At 58.5% G+C, this 15,018-nt stretch overlaps 4 protein-coding genes across 4 annotated transcripts; all 4 read left to right on the top strand.

Annotated features, from left to right (window-relative positions):
- Nucleotides 1-58: 58 nt before the first annotated feature.
- JKF63_05420 (uncharacterized protein) lies at nt 59-5,254 on the top strand (the record flags this gene model as incomplete). Its single annotated transcript, XM_067901380.1, has 1 exon — nt 59-5,254. One exon carries the CDS (start codon nt 59-61, stop codon nt 5,252-5,254), a length of 5,196 nt encoding a protein of 1,731 aa, XP_067758055.1.
- A 661-nt stretch (nt 5,255-5,915) lies between these two features.
- On the top strand, nt 5,916-6,809 carry JKF63_05419 (uncharacterized protein; the record flags this gene model as incomplete). Its single annotated transcript, XM_067901379.1, has 1 exon — nt 5,916-6,809. The coding sequence occupies one exon, from the start codon at nt 5,916-5,918 to the stop codon at nt 6,807-6,809; it is 894 nt and encodes a 297-aa protein (XP_067758054.1).
- A 750-nt stretch (nt 6,810-7,559) lies between these two features.
- Nucleotides 7,560-11,978, top strand: JKF63_05418 (uncharacterized protein; the record flags this gene model as incomplete). The annotated part of the gene is made up of 2 exons (XM_067901378.1): nt 7,560-9,932; nt 9,963-11,978. 2 exons carry the CDS (start codon nt 7,560-7,562, stop codon nt 11,976-11,978), a joined length of 4,389 nt encoding a protein of 1,462 aa, XP_067758053.1.
- Nucleotides 11,979-12,768: 790 nt separating this feature from the next.
- On the top strand, nt 12,769-13,599 carry JKF63_05417 (uncharacterized protein; the record flags this gene model as incomplete). Its single annotated transcript, XM_067901377.1, has 1 exon — nt 12,769-13,599. One exon carries the CDS (start codon nt 12,769-12,771, stop codon nt 13,597-13,599), a length of 831 nt encoding a protein of 276 aa, XP_067758052.1.
- Nucleotides 13,600-15,018: the final 1,419 nt, after the last annotated feature.

Genomic DNA, 15,018 nt, shown 5'->3' with positions numbered 1-15,018 from the left:
ATCCTCCCCTTTTCCCCCTTCAAGATCTCTATTGCATCCCTTTTGCGACAATGGATCAATGTCTTTTGCCTCCAAGGTAAATGCGTACCGTGAACTGAAGCGCATAGCTTCCGAGAACTGCCATTTGTACGCGCGGTTGCTGAGTAATATCGAAGTGCAGAGCTCGTCGCGGCGGGTGACTGTTTCTTTCTCGGGCCTTCATGTCGATCCGCTCCCTCAGAATCGCAAGTATCTGTTCACCGGCAAAGGCATGGGACGTGACTCTCTGTTCCAGACGTCTGTTCGCGTACCCCTTCATCATCGATGCAGCTTGAACGTTGGCGAGTCGAGCGCTGCATCTCAACAGGAGGCAGAGCTTGGCGCAATCGTCGAAGCATTGGCTGTAGCCTCCTCTTCTACAGAGTGGGCAAGAATCATGCGGGTTCTCGACTCTGACCTCTTCATTTCATTTCTGAGACTTTTGACAACCTTGAATGCTTATGCACTTATCCGAGTAACGCGTGCGCAGTCTCCGCGAGCTACATCCGCACCGCGGCACAAATCACTACCACGGGAAACTCAGCCACAGTTTCGTGCCACAGTAGCCGTGGACTTGCCATCAGTCGACGATGCTGACGCTGCCTTGGGTACTCAAAAATGTGAAGATGCAGCTGATAATATCTCCTTGAGGGGCCGTGCTTCAGACCCTCGAGGGAAGCCTTTCCAGCACTGGCAACACTCGCGCCAGTACGATGTTGGCGTAATAGGGGACTGGGCACCGAGCGTACGTGACGCAATAAAAGTGGCTCTTTTCAAGTCCCTTGATGTCTTGCAAGCCCACGCAGTGGCTGAGTGGCGTGATGCCGGTCGAGAGGGCGCGCTGCTGCTGAATGAGTTGGCATACGGCGGTTGCTGCACAAGCGAAATGGATGTTGGTGTCCTCAATTCAGCTCTGCGCTCGGGAAATGTGGTGAGCAGCTCATTGTCTGCTGCGCAGACTGAACACCAGCTCTTGCGCTTTAGGTGTGTCGCATTCTCTGACAGTGTTAGCGTCACTGCGATATCCGTTGGATGCACACCTAAAGGGCACCAAACTAAGCCAACCTGCGTCCCACTGGGAGGTACTGCAGAGCTGGGCCTCTTTGCAGCTCCCAGTTCAGCTGTTTCACTAGTAGCATCGGGTCCCGTGACATTCGATGAAATTCGTTTGCCCTTTTCAGTAACAGCGGCTCATATCCAGCGCCCTTTCGTCGATCGCCACTTCTGTAGAAGCCAGCCGGCAGTCAAGGAGTTGCTGTGGCCCTGCCAGTGCATAGCAGGGGCTACTCTGCTGCTTTTGGCGTCTATCAAGGCATCACTGTACCGAGATTCTATATCCACGTGCACCGACGCTTTCCTTCAAGAGGCATCCATATCCTCAGCGCCCTGCAGATCGCCAGGTGTATCGGCATTTGAATGGCATTGTGTGCCATTCTTTTCTATCTTTTGTGCCCCCGCACTTCCGGAGCGAGACTTTTTCTTTCCTCATGACCCGTGGGACGTGAAGTCGGATACCACCCTCGATTTATCGGCACAAAACCACTGGCACTACCCCGACGTGGTCGCAATGATCGGGTTGATGCGTGCCGACCTTCATCTTCCGTTGAAAAGCTATCCGAAGATCATGTTTGAACAAACGGCATTACATGATCCAGCACGCCGTGCACAGGCACTTTCTCAGGGCCTGTACGGGGACGTGGACGTTCTGACAAGGGTGCACGTGCGCTGGGAGACTCCTCGCGGCTGCTTCGCAGCTTGTGCCGCGAGTGAGCCGACTCTGCACCACCGATATACAATCCGATGTGGTGCCAGGGTATCACCTCGTACACGGCTCTCGTGCGCCGATACTGGCTACCCTCGTGGCCCCCTTCTGCTTTTGATTGCTGCTGTCTGCTCTTTGTATGATCAGGTCTTTGGCCGTGCCACCCCTGCCGCAGAGGGGTGTTATCCCCTGGTTCCTGTAAAGGCTTCCCTTTCACAGGGCGGGCTGGACTACCTACTATATTCGTGGTTTGAGGCGTCGCCGCAGGTTCGCTGCTTCACAATCAGCACCGCCTCACTCAACGCTGCGGAGCGGTCGATGTCCGAGGTCACCGCAATCCCTGACGGGTCGACTCGCCACGAGATTGGTTCTTCGATGACGCGTGCAATGCTCTTTTACGACATACTGGGGCAACGCGTGCTGTTTGCAGAAACACACGCCGCGAGCTCTGTGGATGCTGTGAGGCGAGTGAGTCTGCTCGCAGAGGAGCAGAACTGTATGGGTCAAGACATGTTCGCGTCATCCTCTGCAGCGGCCCAGAGGGCATTTCGGTCTGTGTCGCAGCAGCAGCAGTGGCAGCGTGCCCGTGACCACTTGGAACGCTTCTTGCAGCTGCAATGTGAAGTCGCCGACCGCACGCGAGCTGACGACATGGCAATGACCAGCACATGTTCAGGTCATGGGCGGCATCACCGCTCGATCGTGGCTGAACTGGTGCGCGCGTGCATCGGGAGTTGCGCGTCAGAAGCGTGCGCGTTGTGGACGGTGCTGGCTGTTGTTGCGAAACTCGCCACCACGCGTACAGGTGCGGCTTCGGAGGACAACGACTGTGGCCATCAAGGGGGGCCGTATGCTTACCGGCCCCTGTCTGCACGCTTTTGGACGGACTGCGCTCAGGCTGCTGATCTGTCAGCGAGAGAGGGAGGCAGTGAATCAGATCGAGAGTGGTGGCTCGGCATGCAGGATGTCACGTGGAACTGCAAAGCTTTAGGCGAAGAGGCGGTTCCACCTCGCGCAGGTGTGATGGAGATGCAACTGTGTGTGGGGGCTTCTTTGGTAGCTGCTGCTGCTGCTGCTGCGACAGCTAAAAGGCAGACGGCGACTGTGGAGGTCGTTGTCCTACGATGCCGCGTAGACGCATTGCGGAGTGTTAGGGAGGTGTCCGAGGCTGAGTGGTCGTGTGAGGAGCTCCTGACAGAGTCCCCCTCGCTGGGTCGCTCTGCTAATGTTATCTTGACGACGACTCTCGTGGCTTCCGGTGTCATTCCTGCCTTGGCGTTGCTGTGTCGCCGTGCACTCGAATACATCTATTCTGAAGCCCGCTGTGCGCCGCTATCATCGATCCTCCCACCATTGAGCGACGTTCTTGCGTGGTGCGCTGCCGCGGCGCCAATGTTCGGAGGCCCAGGTTCCGGCTACCCTCCGTACGACGCGCGCTTTTACGCTGCTCCCAAACTCCTCGGTGAGTTGCTGCAAGGTGCTGCGGGCAAGTACAGGTGTAGCTACAATCTTCTACCCCTGCCTGATCCACTCACGAGCGCCGCCTCTGGCGCTGGCGGGGGTGAAGGGTATGTGAATGCGGCGCAAGATGATGGGGTGACAGCTATGACGTCTGCACAGCCGTCGACGATCTTCTACACATCAAAACCTGTCAAGGTAGATGCGTCTGCCCTCGGGGCAGCGACGCGGGGGCAGTGTGGCAGTTGCCTCACCGAACCACCTTTTGTGGCGTGTACCTTGTATCTTGAGAGCCTCTTCGGGAACGCGGCATCTTTATCGGTGTTGGCCGTCCCACCAACTTGCTCCGCTCCGACTGCGGCCCCGTTTGTTTTGGGGCACGGGGTGGGTCGTACGAAACGAGAGGCATGGCGCTCGGCCGCTTGGCAGGCACTGCGCCTCCAGTTTCCCGTGGTGCTGGCACACCTGGAGGCGTACCGTGACGCGTCGAAGTTGTTGCAACGTCCAGAGCATCTGAACCGGCTCGTGCGCAGCAGTGGGCTGGGCCAGAACGGCACCCGGCATCGAGTTGCTCCTGTCGTATACAAGCTGAACTTTGACTGCTCGGAGTTCTCTCACTCCTCCTTGAAGAGCACATCGGCGGGGGCAACCGGAGCTGCGTCGATGCAGTCGCGACGTCAGTCAAAGTGCCAGGTGACCGCTGTACGGACAGACGGCTCCAAGGTTTGCGTCGTCCCTGGTAGTACTGCCACTGCTGCATCTGCAGGAGAGGCTTACACAGTTGCCGTCGCCGCTGTTCTCCGTGCGGTACGTAGTGATGCGCAAGGGGTGACAAAGGACGAAGCAAAGGTCACAATGAGTACAGCACCGGCTCAGCCGGCATGGGCTGCTGCGTGGCCCTCGGCTCCCGGTTTTGTCGACGGTCCTACTGGCAGCCGTCACTATGGCTCGTACGCATCGTGGCGTGAGACGACACACTATGGCAAGAGTGTGTGGCACGCGTATGCTGGGGCACTGAGTGCTTACCTCGAGAGCGATGTAATGGTCCACCTTGTCGGTGCAGAGGACACTCGAGCCGATTTCTTCGCCTCATCATCGCATGGAGTGGGCGGTGAAAGAAAGCGTCGCCGTCGGGTGTTGTTGTCAAAGGTGCAGGTTCGCATGCAGAGCTGGCGTGTGGGAGCCGCTACGGGCGCTGGCAACGTTGCCTTGAGATTCAACGACCAGAAGTTCGCCGCATTTGACAGGATCACTCCATTTGAAGCACCTGTTGCCTCTGCCCGTCTCCGTCCCCTCGGCAGCGGGGGCAGTGACGCTGCGGAAGGCATCCTTTTCGAGCATACGGCAGCCTTTTTCCTTACTCGCTCTTGGTCCTCGCTGGGCACAGGGGCACAACGCACACAAGCCGACACGATCACCACCGCAGCACTACTGCCCAGTGACCACTCTTTGCGCCTCCTACAGGAGATCACGCGGTGGCTGAGCGCCACAACCCAACAGTGTGCGCTGCCGCTTGCCGTGCGCGAGGAGCTGCAGGGACTTTTGTGTGCCCGCTCCTGTGACGTGGCGCGCATTCAAGAAAGTTATCGATGGTCACCTGCGGAACGGGTTGAGGCGTTGCTGAAGTGGTGGCTGGGACGCCGCGCGCAGGTGCGCATTCGCCGAGTAAATAGCGGTGCGGCCGCGTCCTCGTCCTTGGCGAACCAGGCGGCATGGGTGGCTGAGGCTCTAGTGGAGCTTGAAGCAGAGTGCCGGTGCCCAGACTCGCGATCTTCTTCGCATGCTGGTTTCTCTACATACAGCAACCTGCGGATACTACAGAAGGAATGCGATGGTCTCGAGTCACAGGCGAGCACGAGAAGGTTTACCGCATATCCTTGGGTGGCAGCGCGTGCGGTCGGCCACACGAGTGACAGGGCCGCCTGGCAGCTTTATCAGCACGTCTGCGATGCTCTTCGTGACGTGGTGGCGACAGAGCCATCCTCCTCTCCCCCTCCTCTCCCTGAGAGGCGGTAGTCGTCATGAAAGCGAGTGGATGAGTTGTGCTACGATCGGCGTCCCCGAACTCCAGTGGGTGCCTTTTCATGAATGTGGAGCGCAGTTGTGCCCACCTTTGTGCCCAAATCAGTTGTGACTTGTGTGCGCGCAAGCGCGGAGTCGAACCGCGCGCGGTAGAAGAAAAGAAGAAAAAGTGAGATCGTAAAAATGGGGAAGGAGGAAGGCAGACAAATGCATACCCACGTCCTTCGACACACACACACACACACACACACACCCGCACCTGTCGCCACGTCTCCAAAACCCACTGGACGAATACAGCTCGTGTGGCCCGAGGTCGACGGATGGGGCATCCTCTATGGAGAGCTGCCATTTGAGGGGAGGGGGGAGAGGCCCTGCGAGTCATACGCATTGTATAATCTTGCCACTTTGAACGCTGAAAACCGCGCCGCTCGTTTAGGATTGTCATTTCTTGAGAGCTGAGAATCCCTACACATGTATCCCCCTCTATTGCCATCTTTCTCCCAGACACACATCCAGTCACGCACACGCACGCACATTACACAGACATTACGTATTCTTTTCTTCGCTTCCTGGGACTCGACGGTGGTAAGGCTAAAGGGACATCTTCTTGTGACGCCGCAGACATCTGTGTATACACAGAGAACCCCCCCCCCCAATGCCGAAATGGGGTCTATCAGCAGGCAACAGCCATGCTACATCACCCGTGATCGCTGGTGCCTCTCGGTTTCACGTGATCTTTAATTGCTGCAGCGGCTCTCGCAAGCAGCGAGCTAAGCGCGAGGGTGCGCTTTCCGTCGCCTACGACGTCTCTTATCTCTATGACAGGGACAACAACAAATGTGTGCTGCGCTGCAGATCAGCAGGGCAGGCGCCCAACGAAGTTTTCACGTGTATGCACCGCGCTCACCGTGGGGCAGATTGGGTCGTGGGAACAGAGCTGAACCTCTGCGGGTTCGACATCCTGGTGGAGGAGGTTATGGAGCTTCACCTGATACCGTACGAGGAGAACGTAGCTTCCATAGCAACGGGTGCCGCTGACGGTGATAAGTCTGAACTCGATGCTGGCGGTTGCATCATCATCTCTTCCTGTGGTCCCAGGCCACCCCCTCTCTCCACGACATCCTCCGTGCAGATACCGCTTTCCAGTGTCCCTTTAGGCACCGTGGGAGGGTACACAGCCCACGCACAGCCGTGTGCGTTAACACGGCCGTCTCAGGCGCCTCTGCACGCCGCCGCGGCCACGATGTTATGGGCCACACACGACGACGGTCGCTCATCAGTGATGCCGTTTGCGAGTGAGAAGACGATACCGACAGATGATTTGCAGGCGTGGCCCACACTCAACAGGGGGTCGGTGACTGCTGGTGCCGTTTCCAGTGATAATGACACGACAGATCCGCCACCGCCAACGTATCGCGACGAGCGTAGTATCGACGGCTATGAGGAGTCCCATTTTTGCCTGTCTTTCCACCACCAGCAGCGCCGGCGGCGCCGCTCATCTGCGTATCTGGCACAGGAGCTCGTGAGGTGCTATCCTCAGTATTTTTGAAGGTTTCCCCTCCCCCCCTCCCCCTTCCCCCTTCCCCCTTCTCCCCTCTTCCCCCCCGCTGCTATCCCACTTCCTCTTTTTACTAAAGTCCATCCGTTTGTTGAGTACATGTCGCGTTGCCTGAGTCGGCGCTCCCTACTTCCCGCTCCAACCCTCGGAAGAGCGATGCTGAACGCAGAGGTGCATCTCGAGCGAATCGCCGCCAATGTGACGACGCGGCGTCCGCGAGTGCAGATCCTCCTCCCCCTCCCCCCGAATGCGGACGCTTCCTTCCTTTTCGATGTTCGAGGGCGCACATGTATGACAGTCATTGCTCTGCAAACACCGCCTCATCCACCCCTTCGTTACAACCCCCCTTTCCCGTGTCTATGAGGTACACACACACACACACACACACACACACACACACACACCCAAACAGATACGCGAGGCGTTTTGTGCGCACGCGTGTCCCCCTCTCTCTCTTTTCACTTTATTTTTTTTTTTTGGGGGGTGTATTCACGCCTTCTTAGAGTAGACCTCGAGGATCGTTTTGAGCGCCCCTCCCCCCCCCTGTAGTGCACATCAGCCGTTCATTCATTCGCCGCGGTTATGCACGTCGCTTATCATCTCCTCCCCCTTGCTGCCGCTCTCCGCGCCTTTTTTCTTCTCTCTTTCTTTTAGTGTCGCCTCTCAACCCTCATTTCCACTTTCATCAGCGGGGAGGAGGGGCCGGGGTGGGAGGGGGGGGACGGTGGACGAGAAAAGACGATGAACGCCTACTTCTTTAGTCACCATACACCCCCGTTGCTTGCGCCGCCTCAGGTGACGCAGAAGGCCGCTATTGCTGCAGGTGCACATCGTCAGGGCTTGCACCAGTCAGAGCAAGGGCACGCACGAACACCTTCCACTCAAAATGGGCGAGGGGTTTCCGGGCAAGGAGGAGAGCGTGATGATGCACATCGGAAGGCAGCGGCGCGATCGCTCAACGGCGTACGCGATGCAGCGCTGGACAGCTCTGCTATACCGCCCGCTGTATTGCGTCTTGGGCCAACTTCTATGGTATCCAAACAACCCCCAATTGCCTCTCGCACCCCATTGAGTCCGCGCGCAACTTCACCTGTAGCCACTGCTATCGCTCCACCGCCGCACCGCCCCGTGCCATGCCTCATCTTGTACAGCCCGCAAGGCCCCCGCCCGTTGGATGGTCTGACGACTGTCACACTAGCGCATCCCGGAAGCTCTGCAGCGGTGGTGCCCCGCCGCGGACCTCTGCAGACTTGCGGTGGGTCTCTCAAGAGGCTCTCTGCGGACGGCTCTGCTTCTTTATCTCCACCTGTAGCGGTAGTGCTCGGTACAGCAGCTGGGCATCGCGCTACAAGAAGCGCAACAGCGTCTACGGCTGTTCGTGCGTCCCCCCAACCTCCCAACGGGATTCGCTGCGTCTACGACCGCGACACTCGATCACGGTTGCTGCACATCACGCCGGGGACAGAGGTCGACTTTTCTTCCTGCATGCGACTTCCGTCTCTCGCCGTGACACCCGCATCGGCGACAGGAGCGGCGCCTGCACCTGCACTGTTCGCGGCTACTCCCGTACACACTGTTGTTGCGGTGCAGTTTTGCGTGGCCGCTCCGACCCTGCCAACGGCTGCTCGGCATCAGGCCGGTACATCACGGCCAGAGCTACCGGTGTCGCCCATCCCGCCACCCGGCAGCTTTCACCTAGAGCTCCTCCTCCGCACCGGCACTGTCTCTGAGACTTTTGGAGGGAGGAGCAGGACCACCGACAGAGGCGGCAGTGGCAGAAGTGGAGGTTACCGACTTCGCTTCACCAACACCGGTCACGGTGTACAGCGACACGCCCATCACACCAAAATATCACTGCACTGTGTGCGCACAGCGCAGTGGGTGCAGCTCTTCTTGGACCTCGAAGCACTTTTGCAGTCGTGCCGCGAAGCCGGCGCTGTGGTCGCACGCGGGGCGCATTGTCGATTACAGGAGCTGCGTATCGGCTCAAGTGGCAGTGCCACCAGCACTGGAGGGGTTTACGTGCGCCGCATCATCGCCGGCCATGGGCTCCCATTTCCTTCCCCTGCCATCGATCATCTCGTCACGGCGGATGGGGTACCGGGCCTGGTGGCGGTCACGGGGATGCCGATGGACAGTGAGCAGGAGAGGGCTAGAGACTTCCACGGAGAGCGATCCAGTTATGTGCCGGGCTCAACAACGTTGCAGCAGTGCAGCACCAACAGCGGCAGCTGCTGGGTCTCACCGGAGGCTCTGCGTCTTCCTGCCGAGGCGGGGGAGACCCTCTGTGTGTTTGTGCGAACCGGTGACGAGTACATCCTGAGCGAATCTCCTGCTCTACCCAATCCCGCTGAGGCACCGCCACTAGAGGACGAGGTGCATGCGGGAGGCAGGAACGACGGCACCGAGGCGACGCAGGCGCGGTGGAAGGCGGACAGCTCTGCTAATGACGTCTACAGAGACACGAGTGAGAGGAGGGCAAGATCTGCGACTCCGGACTCCGCGGCCCTTCGGCCAACCCAGGCAGTTTCAGAGGCCGCCCCCAAGCCTCTCACCTCGTCATTGTCTGCGGCACTCCCGTCTCACCGGCCGCAGTATTGGCAGCCCAACCACCCTCATCAGCAACAGCGCCCCGTCCTGGAAAATACACACCGGCGCCACCGTGAGGCAGAGGCTGGTGCAGCGCGTGCGTTCGAAGGCCAGATAGAGCCGTCCAGGGGGCAGCACTACACAGCTTTGGAGCTTTTACGAATGCACGATCAGCAGCACCGCGTCCAGCCTCAGCCGGCACCCCAGCACACCGGTGCGAAAGCTGCAGCGCACGTATCAACTCCAGTCGACCCGCCGCTATCGCCTCCTCCCCCTCCATCCGCCGCTTATCCTCGGTCTCCTGTCAGCGGTTCGTCTCTCTCAGCCTCTGACGATGCAGAGATGTTCGTTGTTCGCGAGGTGTCGGACGCCGAGCAGCTTGCCCCTGCCACGCCGCCGCGCTATCCAGCGAATCAGCTCATGACAGGCAAACCCCCTCTGCGAGTGACGCAGCCGCAACCGCTGATCACTACGAAAATTGTGAACCACACTCTGGATGCAGGGCCCATGGCCGAGGTAGTAGTGGTGAAGAAAGAGCCGCCGAAGCAGCCGCAGCAGCATGTGGAAGAGGATGTCGCTATAGAGGACGTGGGTGATGAAGGTTTTTGTGCACACCAAAGAACGGACCTCTCCCTTTCCGCTACAACCAGCATAACCACACCTACTACTGTTACAACACCAGAGGCCTCAGTCCTATCTGTTGTGTCCTACTCTTCGGCTGTGGAGTTGATGGAAGAGATGAACGAGCGGGTGCGTCGCATTCATACGGTGCTGGCAGGGGCCAAGGAGGAGGCGGCCGCCTCTGCTTCTACCTTTGCTTCTATCGCGGCCCAGCCACAGGTTAGGAACCCACCGTCGCGTCAGGTAACGCCGCCCCCTAGGGCGCAAGGCATTCGATCTGTCGCCAGCGTATCGGGGGCGACAGGGCTGCCGGTTGTGGCCCTACCGCCACGACTCACTGACGTTACTCCAAATCGGTTCTCCTCGTCACTGCCCTCTGCACCTGCCGCAGCGAATCCCGCTGATCTCATGAATGCGGTCCTGGGTGGCAGGTCGTGCGGCGCGGCGGCTTCCACCTCGGCTGTACCGAACACATCGCAAAAGTCCACAGCGACTGCGATGGGAGCAGCCACGAAAGACAGCGTTCCGCGTGTTTTTCCTGCCAACTGTACGACAAACGCCTCAGCCTTCCCAGACAACACGAACGCCATTCTCAAGCTGTGGAGCTCTGTAGAGATGCCGCTGCACTTGCAAGTGCCATCGCCGCGACCAGCTACTGCCACTCTTCAACGTGGCCCGCTGGCGGAGAGGCCACATGAGCACCAGGCGGCCCCTTCGTTGTCCTCGTCGGCTGCGGCTTCGCCCCATGCCGGTGACGCTCGTTCAGCCGCTATGTCGTCACCGGCAAGCGCTGCTACCTCCTGGACGTTCCACTCGGCTCCCTTGACCCCACAGACACCTTCGATACTAAAGCTGTCAAATAAAAGCGGGACTGCAGGCGAGGCGTTGTCGCGTGGTGGTGGTGCTTCCTCGACCCACGAGACAAGTGCAGGCGGGTTCAATGGAGACCTACCGCAGCGGCCTTCGTTCGAATTACGGACCGCGGCTCCAGAGGCAGTGGCGGTTGCTGAGCCGCCGTTGGGATCGTCTTCTGGTGCAGCAACGAGGGCGGTTGTGTGGCGCCGTCCCGTTCCCGTGCCTGGGCCTTTTCCATCCCTTCGCCACGCGAATACGCAGCACACATTCCAGGATGAAGTGCGACTTACAGGCACCCCGCTGTCGAAGCAGGAGGGTGTTTCCGATGCAGAACGCGGTGATGCGCGTCGTATGACGACGTTGCCCCCCAAGCAGAACGCTGGCGCCACCCCCTTGGGCATGCAGACCCCCTTTACTCCAGCTCTAGCTGGGTGGCTAGGCGCACCCTCACAGCAGAGGGGCCCGCAGACCTTCACCGAGGTGGCGGCACCAGTCTGCGTAGGAGGGCTGGTTCCTCCGCCGCCTCAGAGCGGCCGCAGCCTGAGTACTGTCAGCAGTTTTCGTATGTGGCTGCCGTCTTCCTCCGTACTCACACTGTCAGCAGCTCGTGGTCGTTACCCCTCTGCGGTCACCCCCCCTCGCGGGGGCGGTGATCGACACGGTGGCCCTTTATCGGACTCCTCCTCCGGCACTGGCAGTGCGCCGCCGCCTCGACTCGGCATAACAAGTACGCCTCTCACCTCACGCCCCCCTATGCCGCATCCGTCCGTTGTGCACATGCCTCAGATCACTGCTGACGTGGCAGTGCCCATTTCCTGTACTGCGGCAGCGGCGTTGTTATCACCGCTAGTCCAACATCAAGAGCAGCAGCAGCAGCAGCAGCAGCAGCAGACACTCCACTCCACTGCTGCTGCTGCTGCTGCTTTGACTCGTGGACCGCCGCAACACGTTTTTGTTCCCCACCATAAAGCTCACCCTGACGACGATTCGCAGCTCCCCGAAGAACTTGGTGAGGCGGAGAAGCGGTACATGTACGACTGTGTGTTAAAGTGTTACCTGGATCTGGAGACGAACGTTTACGTGAACGTGATGTGAGCTCCTGCGCGTTATTTGTTGTCGGTGTGTCCCTTTGGACGTCGCAGCGGTAGTGTTCCTGAGGAACATCGATCACTCCTTTGATCCCATCTCCTGTAGATGGCCGTGTGTATGTGCGTATGTCGTGCATCATGAAGCGGATCCGGCCTGCGTCGCCGTTTCGACTTTTTAAACGACTCACGAGCGCTTTCGTGTGCATCGCAGCTCCCTCTCACCCTCATCTCTTCTCTCGTCTCCGTGCGTTGGCACTTTGAAGTGCCTGTTTTGCAGATGCTGCTTGATGCGGCGCTTTCGGCGTGCGTGCGTGCGTGCCCCCGCTCGCTGGCCCCCCCCCCCCCCCCGCCCCGGCCCGTTGACGTGTGTACCCTGTCCCAGAGCCCATTTGGCATCATCCATATCTCAATTCTATGCCAAATCGGTACGCGCGTGCGAGGCACCCCCTCCTCCTCCTCCTCCTCCTCCTCCTCCTCCCCCCCGCTTCCTCTGCGTCCCTGCGCCTCGCCCTTGGAGTTTTTTTTTTCTTACACCATACACCGAAATGTATCACTGGTATTCATGTCCTCCTTTCCCCCGCTGTCCCCTGATTTTCCTCCCCCTTTTTTTGTTTGTCTTCCCACGGCCCTGACGACGTGGCGGACGAGCGTGTCCATCACTCCGCTCCTCGCTCTCCATACGAAGACGACACACACACACACACACAAATACAGGGCCTCGTCCTTCGGTTTATTGCCCCCCCCCTCCCTTCCCCCCCCCCGAGCTTAGTAGTGACCGCTGCTGTCATTTATCCACAATGCCGTCTGCACAACGACACCAACGATCGAAGGCGGCTGGAGCTGCCGTCTCTGGTAAGTCGAAGACGTCCTCGAGAGGCACTGCAGACCGGCCTTCGACGGACGGGAATGCCCTGGGTTCTGAAGCGGCCACGGCTGGCGCAAGCGCGAAACCTGACTTGAAGAAAGGAATGAAGTACGCGCCGGCGCCAGCCGCGGCACTCATGCGAGCACTCAGGCTCTTGGATGAAGCGGGTGACGGGACTCGCGATGAGAATGGGAACGGCTCCACGTTACTGACGAGCAGCCTCAACTGCGATCCGTCTCGCAGCATGGAGGTGGAAGTAGAGACGAGCCAGGGGTACGTCTACACAGGGAAGCTGGTGCACATTGATGACCACTACAATGTTATGCTCCATGAAGCGCTTGTGCGACGAGCCCGCAGCTTCGATGTGGAGAGAGCGCTACTGCGTGAGAAGCAGCAGCGAGAGACACGACTGATCGCTAGCAGTCTCCAAGACCCCACATCAGAGGAGGGAGACGTGGTACAGAGCGCGAATGAGCTGATGCCACGACCTCACTACATCGGTGCCACGTACCTTCGCAGCAACAATATTTTCCTCATGCGCTTCATTGAAGCAGAAGCTGACACCGGTACAGCGACTGCTTCTTCAGCCTCGCCAAACTCCACGTCTGGGCGGCTCAGGAGCAGTTTTGTAGCGACGGCTGCCGCGATCAAGGCTCACTTGAAGCGAGAGAAGATGCGTAACCGGGCCGCGCGCCGCAAGCGCCTCGAGGCCAAGAAGACAGCGGGAGGTGGTGGTGGTGGTGGTGGCAGTGGCGGCAAATAAATGAATGCACACGAGAAGATGCGTACTCTTCTCTCGATAACAGAGAGCCTTTATGAGCTGAAAGGGGAGGGGGAGGGCGAGGGATGGGGATAAAAGGACAGCATTACACTACACACACACACACACACACACACACACACGCACACGAGATACACAGACGGGCTTTACGGGCACCAGGTTCAACTCCCCCGAGAATTAGCTGAGTACAGACTTGGGCTGTTATAAATATATATGTATATATATATATATATATATATATGTGTGTGTGTGTGTGCTGTTCCACTCTCTGAGCTCCCAGTGGCGTCGCTATGTAGTGTCACGTTTGTTTGTTTACACACACACACACATATATATATATATATGTTCGTGATTAGAGGCGAGTAACAGACACGTTGTCGTGTCAGGGTTTGCAAAGAAATTCTGGCCTCCCCCCCCTCCCCTTCCACAATACACGCTGCTATGTGTTTTTGTGTTTGTGTGAGGGGGAGAATTGGGGGGGCGGGGAGGGGAGGGGAGGGGTCCACACCTTCTAGAGGTTCCCGAGAGTCAAGTAAACAACAAAAATAAACACCCCAGCTGGAAAATGTGCGAGCGTCTCTCTCTTGTCATGATGAATTAATTTTGAAGGAGACGTCCCTGTGGTGTGTGTGTGTGTGTGTGGTATGCCACTCGCTTGGGCTGTGGACCCAGCGCATACGTCGGGGCAAGAGGGGCAGGGAGGAAGGGGGGAAGGGTACGGAAAAAAAAGAGATCACCAGAAAAACGTTAAATACAAGGGTTCAAAAAGCTCATGGCGCTCATACGAGCGCATGTGTCAGCTTCTCCTCCCCCCTCCCCCCCCTCTCTCGCCGTAATCCACCAGAGGGAGAGTCGCTTCTCTGTTTTGTACTGATGTGCGACTGCTCTTCATTCTCTTACCTCCTCCCCTCTCCTCTCCTCCCCCCACACACACACCCAGGCACCTGCACGCGCACATTTCGCTTGAGTGTATTCGAGTGCCGTTGGAGTCTACTCACATTCTCTGTTGATTCTGCAGTTGTGTGTGCTGTGCGGTGTTTCGGGTACCACAGAAATCATAAAGGCACATAAAAAAAGGGGGGTTGTTTTACTGCGAAGAAAGAGAGAGGGAGGGAGGGAGGGAGGCAGCACCAAACAGTAGGGAACCACAGGAGGGGCGTGTCACGTCTCCCCCCCCCCTTCCCCCCCTCCGCACGTGACCCTCTGCATCCTCCTCCCCTATCTTTGCATTGGCGCACCTTCGCTGTCTCTTCCATATCCCCCTCTCTCATCCCCCCTCTGACGATCAGGAGGATCCGCTGAATAGAATAATCATAGATTCGACGACGCATCGATTCGTACACTTCCCTTTTTTTTTTGCGCGGCCGCCCTCTTCCTCTTCCTTAACATTGTATCGCGCTG

This window comes from Porcisia hertigi, chromosome 17 (genome assembly GCF_017918235.1).
Source record: "Porcisia hertigi strain C119 chromosome 17, whole genome shotgun sequence".
Taxonomy (NCBI): domain Eukaryota; phylum Euglenozoa; class Kinetoplastea; order Trypanosomatida; family Trypanosomatidae; genus Porcisia; species Porcisia hertigi.
The sequence above is the reverse complement of the archived record's forward strand: the minus strand, read 5'-3'. Positions and strand labels throughout refer to the sequence as shown.